Consider the following 13,293-nt stretch of genomic DNA (forward strand, 5'->3'; position numbering starts at 1 on the left):
GTGTGCTTGGTGCCAAAGACCGCCACTGAGTATATGCTATATGCAGGTCAAAGGTAGACAGAAAGCCCAGGCTGTGTACCATCAATATGGGCCAGTCTGCTCAGCGAACATGATCCACACTTTTACTGAAAAGTAAGTAACTCTTTTTAATAGAAAGGCATGCTTTAAAGCGTAACTGTCATTTCAGGGTCATTTTTCTGAAAACATTAAATATCAACAGTACAAGCGATTTTAAGAAACTCTGTAATAGGTTTTATGTACTAAAAGAGTTTCCTTCTGTACTGAAAAAGCAATCTCCCAGCCTCCCCCCTCACATCAAATGAAGCAGGATTTCTGTGTCCATTATGTGGCTATGGAGAGGGGAGGGGCTGTTAGGAGTGACTGAGCACGGAGGATTTCTGCACAAAACAACACCCTGCAATCTTCTCTCAGTAAGTTCATAGATAAGCACTGACCTTTCTGACACCTGAATTTAGCGGTTTAGGTGCCCAGAGAGTCTACAAACAGCTGACCTTCATGTCACCTCTTCCTGCTCCCTCATCTCCCTCAGCCCCTCCCCCTTCATAGGCTTACAATGGAGAGAGCAGAACCCGTCTTCACTGGCTTCTCTGTAATGAAGACGTGTTTGCCTGATAATGCACAGATAAGATATTAGGGGGGGAGGCTGGGAGATTGCTTCTTGAGTACAGAAGGAGGCTTTTTTGGCTGATGAAACCTATTACAGAGTTTCTTAAAATCGCTTATACTACTGATTTCTGCAATAAAAAAAAACATGACAGTTACGCTTTAAGGTGTACCCTTGCACATTATTTTTAAATAATGATACATTTACACATTCCAAATCTGCTGCAGAAAAATTCTGAAGAATTCCGAAAATTTGCAGAAAATGCAGGGAAAACTGCAGCAGCAAATCTGGACCAATTCAATTGGATTTTGTTGCAAAGTCTCCTATGGAAAACAGCTGAGTTGGTCTAAAAACATTATACTTACTTTAAGATTGGTTTCACACAGCCTTAAATTTTCACAAAAATGGAAAAAAAGTAAAAACAAAAAAGTAATGGCGTACGAGCAAAAACACCCACGGCCAAATGTTCAATCCATGCAATGTAGAAGCATCCCAGGAGGTGGTGTAAAAATACCAATAGTCTTTACTCCTCCATGGTACAAAACAAAGTTACAAGCAACGTTTCAACTGACAGGTTTTCTTCAAGCTTATCCGTTTCTGTTGGTTGAAACATTGCTTCGTGGGGGGATCATGGATCCTCGTGGTAACCATCATGTCTATCGGCACTACTACTCTACCCAGCATCTGCTTAGCTAAGTATAACTAGTCTGCTTTATCAAGTTGAATATCTATTTATCTGGGGTGGTCTACCTGATCTTTGTCACCGCACCTATTATGAGCGATTTATTGTACTATTGTGCTTTACCATTTTGAAAGAGGTCCACAAGAATTCTTTGTGATGAGAGGACATCTTTACAGCAGGAATCTGTTTAAGCACATCCTCTGGAGTGCTATGTGTGTTCCCTGATGAATCCATCCACAATTGGGACGGTTGAAATGCGTCGGAACAAGTACAGTTTATGAAATATGTGCTGTACCTGTATATAAATATATCTCTTGCTGTTATATTTCTTTTTAGGTGGTTTGAGTTGGCACGTTTATGCACTCTTTTCTGTCTTCTGTTTTTTCCTCTTTGTTTCCTCCTGGGCACGTGTAATAGGAGAGGGACTGTCATCGTGGTTGGGGCCACCCTATTAAGGAGGTGGGTTCCCCAAAAGGCAGGGCAAGAGGTTATCTGAGTTTAGAGCAGGGTACACCATTACCCCTCTTCTTTTCCCTCCTTCCGTCTCTAACTCTATCTCCTTTTTCATAGTATCCGGCCTACAGTCCTAATCTATCAGTACCCCCTGTATGTGTGGGACTAACAACTTCCTTATTTCCTAGTGCCCTTCAGGAAACTACACTGTATATGGAGTACACTATTGGGTGTTTATGTTTGTTTGTGTGGACCATGTTTTTTAATTAATTATTAAAAGTTAAGTATTAGTTAGTCCCTAAGTGGTCCCTGTACGCCGGTGATAACTTTATAGTTTTTCTGACCACTGGACCTGATTCCATTATTATGTAACGGCACATCTATCTCCGTCAGTTGGATTTTCATGTTTGAAACGTTGCTTGTAACTGTTTTGTGCCATGGTTGAATAAAGACTATTGGTATTTTTACACCACCTCCTGGGATGCTGTTACATTGCATGGATTGGACTGTTGTGGCTGCTGGGACATGGAGCTGGTAACTTTGCACCCCTCTTCTTTTTTCTTTTTTGAGTAGCATGGTCTAATAGGAGTGCTTTGGACTTAAGATTTTAGTTTGATGTGATTCAATAGAATTTTTTTTTTGCTGTGTGGCAGTTTTTCCAAAAGGCAGCATGGTGACGGTGTGGTGTTTTCTCTGCAACTGTGCCATTTCACTCCCATAGAGTTTAATGGAATAGAAAAGTGAAATAAAATAAAAATTCACACCTTAAATCAACAACACCAGAAAAAACTACAAAAGCCGGAAGAAAAAAAAACTCTGAGAGCATCGTTGTCGGTTTTTCTGGTGTTTTTTTGGAAGCCAGAAAAATGCAACAAAAAAGCTGCGTGTGAAGATACAAAAAGTAAACTATACTCTACAAGGCCATGTTCACACAACGTTTTTTTCAGCTCCATTTAAAATTGAGTCTAAAATACCGAACGTCATTTAGCTGTCTGGCCTCCCCTTAGTGCAATGACGGGTGTTGGTACATTATTCTAGTTTTGGTTACTAATTGGCCTTTGGGTGTGGCTTAATTGAAAAGTAAATTTAATTGTAAAAATGGAGAAAGAACGGTGACAAAAGAAAAACTGTGTGTGAACTAATAAAGTCCGCTGTTTGCAAAAGATGTCCGAAAATAATTGCCATGAACATTATTCTGACGTCCGCGGTGAAATCGTCCGTTATTCAATACATTGTGTGCATTGGACGTCCGTCTTTCCAGCTGCATCTGTCCTCATAGTCCCCAAGCGCTCAGGTCCGGTCCATAGCCGCCCCGTCCTATGCAGTAGCGCTCACCCGGAGCCGTCAGCACAGAGTCCACCCCTCCACCAGGCAACAGGCAGACACAGACAGGGGAGAGACAGCGGCGAGCATAACGCGCGACCGCCCCCCCCCCCCCACACACACACACACCTTTCTCTCCCGTGCTGGAACTCACCTTCACTTTATAAGATGCACTTACTTTTTCCTCCCACTTTGAGAGGAAAAAAATGCGTCTTACAAAGTGAAAAATACGGTAATATCAGAAAATGACACTGTGGACACTCTGGGTCAAAGCTAATGGTGCGCAATTTGTTCACCGGTGGCTGAAGAAGCAGCCCTAGGTAGTCTGGCTGTATCCATTTCTTCATTGTTCAGCATACTGCTGGAGTGTTAATGTATCTTGCAGAAACCTATTACATTTTTTTGTTCAACTTTTTGTATATTTCATTTAAATATCTCTTTAAGGGGCAAAATATATCACAATTAGAATGAAAAAATTTAATAAGTTAACCGGGCACCCTCCGCACCTGGTCAAAAGTATCCCATTAATCAATGGGGGTTTGATACTCAAATCGGGCACTCAGGCATTGCAAAATGCTCAACTCAAGTAACGTGAATTTAAGTGTTCACTCAACACTAGTCAAGGTCCGTTCTTAAGGCTCTATTACACGGGCCGATGGTGAGGAGCGAGCGAGCGCCGACCTGTAAGATCAGCGCCCACTTGCTCCTTGTTCCTCGCTCGCTACCGGTGCTATTACACAAGCTGACAGCGAGTTGGTAAGAGCAGTGGAGGGGGGGGGGGGGGGGGGGGGGGGAGTTGGTTGGGGCACAATCTTTAGATCATCCGGAGAGCCATAGGAGATAGCAGCGGTCTGCTACCACCGCTTCAGAAGGCCATCGCTATCGTTTTAATTCTCTTCAACACGTTGAAAAGCGTGGATCAGCTGACATCATGCATGTCGGCTGATTTTTACAGGAACTATTGCACCAAGTGATTATCGGCTGTAACGGCCAATAATCTGCCAAATGCTGTTGGTAATCACTTGGTGTAATAGGGCCTTTAGTTTCATCAGAGTCAGGATATCTTTACATGTGAAGAACATTTCTTTAAGACAAAATGGTATTTTCCAATTCCAGTTATTAACATGTATATGAAGTATACCTATAATATATATTTTTTTCAACCAGTTAATCAGTTCTCATATATGTATTTCACAGATACCCTACACAGCCCTGTCGGTTCGGGAAACTTCTGCTGCTTCTACCAGCTTTACGGTCTATAAGCCCATCGACAATAGAAGAAGTTTTTTTCAAGAAAACTATTGGCAATGTTCCTATCACACGGCTTCTATCAGATATGTATAAATCCAGTGATATCTAACCTGGAAGATCAACCTACACTTACACAGAAGGCTGGCTACAGGCAGATGCATTACTAATGATAAAGGACACAATCATTGTGCAGAACTTTTTGTCAAAAATAGCCATCATATTGATGTGCATGCTGTGAACCTATAATCTGCTACATGATGTAGTCAGTGTTTTGCCTATAAATCCAGGGGATGACCCACAAGTACCCGCCAAGGCCCTGGTAACTCAAAATGTACATAAGGATATTTGACCTTCCATAGTGAAATCCAGAATCCACGGGAACCAATGGGAAGGCAGCCCTACCACAATCATTTGTAAGGACAAGTTTAATAGGATTGATGGATGTGTTACAATACATGTATACGTCACCTACATTATGTTGGACTAAATCATCACAATCACTGGACACATTCAATCTGGACTCCCAATAATCTCCAATACTGTACTGTTTGGCCTGTAAATTGAACAAGATTGTGATTCTATCAAGACTGAATGCTATAAAAATAAAGTGTATGGGGAGATTTATCAAGCAGTGTTTTAGTAGGAATGTTCTTTGCTGCCCATAGAAACCAATATTTTTTTAAGGGTGCGTTCACACCTACAGGATCTGCAGCAGATTTGATGCTGTGTTCAGTTATTTAAATGAAATCTGCTGCAGAAAATCAGCTGCAGATCCTGTAGGTGTGAACGCACCATAAAGCTAGGTTCACACTATGATTTTGCCATTTAAGGCCCCATTCACACTACAGAATCCTACCTTCAATCTTTTTAAACAGGAGGGCTTGCGCGCCTCTGCCCTCCACGCCTTTCTGCTCAAAGAATTGACTTGAATTGAGCCCCTACCATTCAAATACATTAAATGGGTACTCCAGCGGGGGGGCACTTTTGTGCATCGCGGCGCTCCGGTGCCTGGTTCCCGGCCGCTTCCGGGGTTCTGACACGGGCCTGAGACGTGACTGAGGTCCGCTCAGCCACTCAGCGAAGGAGGCGGGATCCGTTTCAAGTCAGCTCAGATCCCGCCTCCTTCACTGAGTGGCTGAGCGGACCTCCGCCGCTGGAACCGGGGAGGTGAGTGGACGACCTTTCCCTCGGCCACCTCCTCCCCGATCCCAGCACAAAAGTGCTCCCCCCGCTGGAGTACCCCTTTAAAGGCAGGATTTGGGGCCGAGTCCATGTGGGGGGTTTCCACACGGAATCTTAGCGCCAATTTTGTAGTGTGAACGGGGCCTTAAGTATCTGTTTTATTTTAAAAAAACAGATGGTAAAAAGGGATGCAGTATGCCCTCCATCAGAACCCGTTTTCCATTGACCTATATTGTTAAAAAAATATTTTTTTTTACCGTATACATATTTCTGTACGTTAAACATTTTAAAATGTTTCCGTTAAATGGACAGCATAAAGTGTGAACCTAGACTTACCAGGACCAGTATATGTGAAAGCTGATTGATTGCTATGGGCAACAAAGAACATTCCCACTATAAGACTGCTGGATAAATCTCGCCCTATGTTCACCTGTGGGCACCATTAACAAAATTATAAATAAACATAAAGGGGGAGTTTTTCAGTAAAATTCTTTGTGTTGCCCATCACATCTAATCACAGTTCAGCTTTTAAATATTAATTTGCTCTGGCAAAATAAAAGCTGAGCTGTGATTGGTTGCTCTAAGCTGGAATTTCTCCTATCTACCGCTCCTATACCTGATTCTGCTTGCTTGATTGACAGTTAGTAACAAGCTGAGCAGGGTCAGGGATGATGCATGGGAGAAGGTGTTATGGCCCTTAGAAGATCAGGAACTTGAGAGAGCCTCTCTGACACTTTTCTTTCTACATTCTGAAAACACAGACGGATATATGAAAGGTATTATGTGCCTCCTTGACCTGACAGATATCTAACAGTTTCAGCACTTTGGAGAGTGAATTGTATCTGACAGATTCACTTTAAAGGGGTTTTCCAGTCTTAGACAAACATGGCAGCTTTCTTTCAGAAACAGCACTACTCTTGTCCTCAGTCTGGGTGTGGTTTTAAAGCTCACTTCCATTAAAGTGAATGGAGCCAAATTGTAATACCACACACAACCTGAGGACAAGTGTGGTGGTGTTTTTTCCTGATCCTTGATAACCCCTTTAAAGTGGTACTCCAGAGGGGAAAAATGTATTTTAAATCAGCTGATGCCTGAAAGTTATACAGTTTTGTAAATTACTTCTTTTTAAAAGTTGTCCAGTACTTATCAGCTGCTGTATGTCTTGCAGGAAGTGGTGTATTCTTTCCAGTCTGACACAGTGCTCTCTGCTGCCACCACTGTCCATGTCAGGAACTGTGCAGAGCTGGAGAGGTTTTCCATGGGGATTTGCTCCTGCTCTAAACAGTTCCTGTCAGACAGAGGTGGCAGCAGAGAGCACTGTGTCAGACTGGAAAGAATACACCACTTCCTGCAGGACATACAGCAGCTGATAAGTACTGGACAACTTTTAAGTAGAAGTAATTTACAAATCTGTATAACTTTCTGGCATCAGTTTAAGAACATTTTGTTGTCTTAATGTTTTCTTATTCCCAAGCTCCTATAATTTAGTTTTTCTTTTATGTTAAATTACTAAACACCTCCTAGTGTAAAGAGGACCCTTCTCAATATATGAACTGACAGTAAAGCTATTTGTATACTGCTAGGAGATTTCAGCTGTGAAGTCTGCAGTATAGTAAGCATTTATGTACTGTAAGGCTATGTTCACACACAATATTTTCGGCCATTTTTTGAGCCAGAAGATTACTAAAATAAAAAAAAGGAATTAAAAAACAGACTGAAAAACTAGCTAAAAGAAAAAAAGGGCTGAAAAAAAAAAATGACCATTCACTTTTTTGGGCTCGAAAAAATGACAGGAATATCTTTGCAGGAACATAGCCTTATACAGTCGATAGCCCAGGATCTGTAGCTAATAAATAATACAACCTGAAGTCATTTAATTTTTTACGCTATATTTACTAGTAAATGGTGAAGTGCACAACTTTGGTGGGGTTCCAGTTGCTGAGATCCTCCACGATTGTTAGAACCAGTGGGAGGAAGTGCATGGCTCGACACTGTATAAATGTACTGTCTTGCACTCACTAAAAAAAATAGCTCTATAAAACTTCTATAGAGTCCGTTTCCAGTGAATGTGAAAGAACGGGGTGAAACAGCTCAGCCGTATGCTTCTTCCGACCAGTTTTAACAATTGGGGGCACCAGACCTCCCCCCCCCCTCACCTTTTAAAAAAAATTGACATATTTCTTTGACATTTCAAAAGTTTTATGAAATCCCAGTTACACTTTAAAGAGAGCCAATAGCGTACACTGGTGTTATTCATGACAATGGAGCTACGTTTTCCAGTATGGAGTCATCTGAAGTGCCGACTGATATTTAAAGGACAATCTGATCTGTAGCTATGTGTTTTTCACTTCCATCACTGTGTTGGTCTAAGCTCCTAATAGTTGTGTCAGATCTAATAAGACGTCCTATATACTATAATACTAGCAAACAATGGGGGAGGCCAAACAGCTGACGTGTCCAATGCAATGTAACTAGTCGCTAGCATGTGAGGTCATATTCCCATGGACATATGAACATTTTATTACTGAACAAATGAGAAATAATTATTTATGACACAATTGTTACATATCCGTAGCCATTAAAGGAAAAGGAAATTGTATAAGTTATCTGTACCATTTGGATTTCCCCACCATGTAGGAGAGCGCTGCCTTTAGATACAGTATAATAGTTGCTTTTATGTTAGGTTTATGGTGTGTGATTAGGGTCTAGCACTAAGAAATATCAGCACTTCAACTATCATAGAAAAGTAATATGGTTCTTGTACAGTGTCCTTTAACTGTGAGCTTAAAGTTGTACTCATTTCTTTACAGAGAATAAAATATATTGAATTTGAGTAATTTATGCTGTCTGTATGTGAAATCCTTTGTACTGTGTTGTCATAGCTGTAGTTTTCTGTTTATATGGGAAAATAACGTAAAGTGATAAATCGAATGTGATTTAAAAGCAAAATCAGATTAGTCTCTAGGGCAGTGTTTCCACCTTGGGGAGCCCCTGCCAAATAATACTCTACAAAATATGGAGAAAAAGATGGGATGCATGATACCTATATAGCTCACATTCCGTTATTCACAGGTGACATCTTTCCATTTGCTTCTCAATCTGGCCCAGACTACCATGATGATTTCTTCCAGCTATAATTCATTACTTCAAAGCTTGTCAGACAAACAACTTAAGCCCCCCCCCCCCCAATAAGGTCCCAAACAGTAGTAATTCTGTTTGGTGTTGTGCACAGTAAGTAGGCAAATGCTTTGCCCACTGTATGTAGGATCCCCTGCTGTGCCCCCCAGAGTAATAATGCCCCCTGCTGTTTACCTACATATAGAAATAATGCCCCCCTGCTGTTCACCCTCATATAGAAATTATGGTCCCAGCTGTGCACCCTCCAATATAGTAATAATGCCTCTGCTTTGCCCCTATATAGTAATAATGCTGCCTTCTGTGCACCCCCATATAGTATTAAAGTCCCCTGCTGTGCCTCAAGAAAAAGAAACAAACATAATACTTACCTAAAAGCCCTATTACACAAAGCGATTATCGGCCGATAATCACTTCATGTAATGTTAAAAGGCAACATGTTAAAAGACAGTGATCAGTCCATATCATGCATGTCGGCTGATCGCTGTCTTTTAACATGTTGAAAGACCACCGATGCTAAAAGCAACTATCTGCTGCCGTTGCTACATGTAATAGGAGCTGCCCCAGCAGACCGCCGCTATCTTCTATGTTGGAGCAGAATGCTGACCGCTCCCGTTACTCCAATCTGTTTAAAGAGTCACTGTCGTATTTTTTTTTTTGCAGAAATCAATAGTCCAGGCGATTTTAAGAAACTTTGTAATTGGGTTTATTAGCCAAATCTGCCATTATCTGCATGTAAAAAGCCTTTTCCCAGGTCCCCCCCCTCCTTCCTCTTTTTCATCCACTCTGAAAAATCTGAAAATTGTGACTTGTTGCAGGAGTCGTACCCTGTCTGCTCTAGGGAGAGGGGAGGGGGGAGGAGGAAGGAGGGAGTTAGCCGGCAGCAGAAAGCAGATAACAGAGGATTACAGGCACGGAGCTGGGTGACAGCTGTAATCCGAGCTCAGACAGGTCACTGGTGATGGTCAGAACAGATAACGGGTGAGGGATTTGTAGATTAACTCTTTGTTGTCCTGTTTTGGTCTTTTCTTTAGCTCTCTCCATAGGAGAACAATGAAGACAGGGGGGAGAGCTTCAAACTGCTTTTTCATGATAAAAATGCATTTTTCGGATAATAAACCCAATTACAAAGTTTCTTAAAATCGCCTGGACTATTGATTTCTGCAAAAAAAAATTTCACGACAGTGACACTTTAAATTGATGTTCAACTCGCTCACCCCTTACTGGATCTGCATTAGTGGCTGGGGTGAACATTACAGAGAGTGGGCATCCTACTAGGCATAACTAGGGAATAAGCCCATTAGAATGGAGCGGCACCCCTGGCGAATTCTCACAGCACCTCAGTTGGAAACTGCTTTAGGGACTATAAGGATTGCTGCTCAGTCAGTCTTTTTTATGTCTTGTCTTTTGTGCTGTTTTCTTTTTTAAATTTTTTTTTTTTTGCTGCCAGATGTCATTACTTCTTCTGTAATAATTCCCTCCACAGGGCGCTTCACTCCTGGCCAGCTGGGGGGGCCGCTCTGGGACTGCGACTGAATCCATCTGACACTGTCAGTAGATCTGTTAGTGGCCGCTAACAGTGTCAGATGGCTTCAGAGACGCTTTGTCCGTTTCAAAACCAGCCTCACATACAGCTCAGCTACCTTCCCCCTAAGCTCCTATGTCCAGTTCGTAGGGTCTACACTCTCTTCTCTCTTCTCCAAGCTGCTGCTGAGGTCACATTTCAGGGACAGGCAGGAGAGAAGAGAGTGCAGGCGCTGCGGGACGGCAAAAAAGGTTTCGCAAAGTGCGCCATTTACCCGAAGACCGGCCCTGAGTGAGCTCCATCTGCTCTCCCAGTATTCATACAAAGGAGTGGAGGCCAGGGTTTTTTAAGATCCTGATAGAAGAAGGAAAGCAAATGACCAACAGCCTACTCACCACATACCATCAAGAATATTAGGGGAAATATCCTTAGGCCAGTGATGGCTAACCTTGACACTCCAGCTGTTGCAAAACTACAATTCCCATCATACCTAAACAACCAAAGATATGGCTTTGGCTGCCCAGGTATGATGGGAATTGTATTTTTGCAACAGCTGGAGTGTCAAGGTTAGCCATCACTACCTTAGACCAATTGTTAAGACAGGACAAAAGAAATTTGGTCACCTTTGTATATGGAAGGAAGTGACTTGGCCCTAGACCTTTCCGCTGCTGTAACGAGTCTAGGTTCCTTATCATGTAATACATCTCTAGCAGTATTTATACCTTTATCTCCATATGGCAAATAGCTTCTTTCTTCCCATTTAAAGGGGTTACCAGTGTTAGAAAAACACAGACACTTTCTTCCAGAGACGGCACCACTCCAGTTTAGGTGGGGTTTGCAATCAAGCTTCATTCACTTCAATGAAACTGAGTAGGAAAAACCCACTCACACTTGAGAGAAGGGTGGGGCTGTCTCTGGAAGAAAGTGGAGTGGCACAGCAAAAGCCCTGTTTGCCATTTTTGTCATTAGTTTATGCTGCCCTCATTGAAGGCAACATAAAGCTTGTGACAGATTCTCTTTAAGCATATCTCTAAATGCTGGTAAAAACAGCTAAGGCAAGATAGCTGCCCTTATAATAATGAGGAAAGAACAAATATAAATTGGAAAATAGAAACAGATTAGACAAAAAAAACAAACAAGAAAATGTTAAAGGGGAACTCCACATAAGAAAAACTTGTTTTCTATTAAAAGAACACTAAGGGTAAATTCACACAGGCGGATCCGCACGAAATAAGAATAATATATGTATTGCGGATTAGCTGCGGATTTCGTGCGTGAGACTCCCGGCTGATCCGCCCGTGTGAATTTAACCTTAAAGTTATATAGATGTGTCTATACAATGTATTACCATATCTGTGCGGTTCTGCCACACTGGTAGCTGACAGAAACCCAGGAAGTGAAGAACAATGGCCTCTGTGCCAATTCACATTTTCTCCTGTTCCCTCTGCTCTCCCCCTTAGGAGACAAATATTCCATGCCTCTGTGTCATATCGTGTGTGTCTGCTGAGCCCAGGCTGATGATGCAGACAGGGGGAAGGGTGTGATGTCACAGTAGGCTTGGCTGGATCCCCCGATCCCCTGAGTGATTCACCATGTCTGACCAGCCAGAAGCAGCTGCCGCAATAATTGTACTGATTGTGCAAAAGTCTGCAGTAAAATTAGGGCTATGTTCACACATGTTGGGAGTTTCATTGCAGTACTGCAGCGTATTCACAAAAATGATGCAGTAACACAAGTAAATTATGGTAAACGGCAGAGAGGATCAGTCGGCACTGCCAATCGCACCTGGAGGAAAAAAAAACAAGGCATAAACAGTATATACCATGTAAGATAATATTGGATAAACTCCTTATTGTGGGGCTCAACTTCAAAGATAAAAGATGCTTAATCATATGTGTGTTGAAATGAAGAGAACATAAAAATAAATTTAAAAAATTCTTTACTTTATTCCAATATCGGCGTTCTTGGTAGAGAATACAGCGTGCTGTGTGGTGTTACAGGTTGTAACTGTGTGCTGTGTCTGTGGGACCACTGCAAATAATTCAGTAACACAATGAACCTGCAATGTGTGAACACAGCCTAGATGTTCTGCAACAGCTTTGGGCGGGGAATAAGCAGGGTGGGGGACTGTAATGAACAGCTGAGGGAAAGCATTGCATTCTGGAACCAGTACAGTATTCTGGAAACTGCTCAACCAGGAAGTACAGAAACACAATACAGAACAAACCCCCCCAAAACAAATGGATTTTTGGTAGTTTCAAAACTGGGATAGATGGGTAAGTAATGTTTTATGCTTCTGCAGAAGTTTTTTTTTTTAACCTCTACCTGAAGTTCCCCTTTAATTATCTGTCTCTAATCAGTAAAAGAAAAAAATCTAGGCAATATATTCCTTTTAAGCTGGCCCTACACTTTAGATATTGTCTCCCTGCCCTATACTCATACATATATGCCCAATCAGCCAAGCACATTCAGTGTGGGGGATGGGGGTGAATGGGTTAGGTGTTTCTAGACTTCTCCAGTGAACCATATTTAACGGTGAACAAATCAGCAAGCTGAATTCCAACTTATCAGCCTGACATTTGCGTTCAGAGTAAAGTCTGGAAGCCGCCATACAAATTAGCTGTTCCCAGTCAGCCAACATATACCTGATGTAAATGGTTAGCTTTGGTTAGTTCTGTGCATGTAAAGCTTTAGGCTGCATTCACACGTTTCGTACGGAACACGAACGTGGAATGCCTGTAACGGAGGCCCCACCCCCACCCCCACCTGGGCAGCATCTGTGATCAGATGCAGGGAGAGGGGGAACTGTGTGCATATGCGCCACATTGCAAGGAAGCAGCCAGCCAGCAGGGGTGGGGACGGGGACTCTGTCACAGGCATCCCACTTCCGCGTGCAGAACACAGAACGAACGTCTGAATGCAGCCTTAGCGTTGGATATGCTGTAAAAATAAGAAAAATATAACAAAAACAGAATATCTGTAGAACTATTGAAATCTAGTGAAACACCACCTTCCAAACTTGACAAATAGAGTCAGGAAATAACTAGCAAATTAAAATATGTAAGCAAACTTTTTGCCTAAATACACAGGTGAAAAAAAAAAAATGTAAATAAAAGA

General features: G+C 42.0%; 1 protein-coding gene across 1 annotated transcript in view; it reads left to right on the forward strand.

Annotated features, from left to right (window-relative positions):
• Positions 1 to 4,501, forward strand: part of NR2E1 (nuclear receptor subfamily 2 group E member 1) — a 34,438-nt gene extending 29,937 nt beyond the window's left edge. Inside the window, exon 10 of the mRNA XM_069974187.1 lies at positions 4,281 to 4,501. Coding sequence (XP_069830288.1) covers positions 4,281 to 4,443 — 163 coding nt within the window. The 3' untranslated portion in view covers positions 4,444 to 4,501. The remainder of the gene's footprint in view (positions 1 to 4,280) is intronic.
• Positions 4,502 to 13,293: the final 8,792 nt, after the last annotated feature.

Source organism: Dendropsophus ebraccatus, chromosome 6 (genome assembly GCF_027789765.1).
Source record: "Dendropsophus ebraccatus isolate aDenEbr1 chromosome 6, aDenEbr1.pat, whole genome shotgun sequence".
Classification (NCBI taxonomy): domain Eukaryota; kingdom Metazoa; phylum Chordata; class Amphibia; order Anura; family Hylidae; genus Dendropsophus; species Dendropsophus ebraccatus.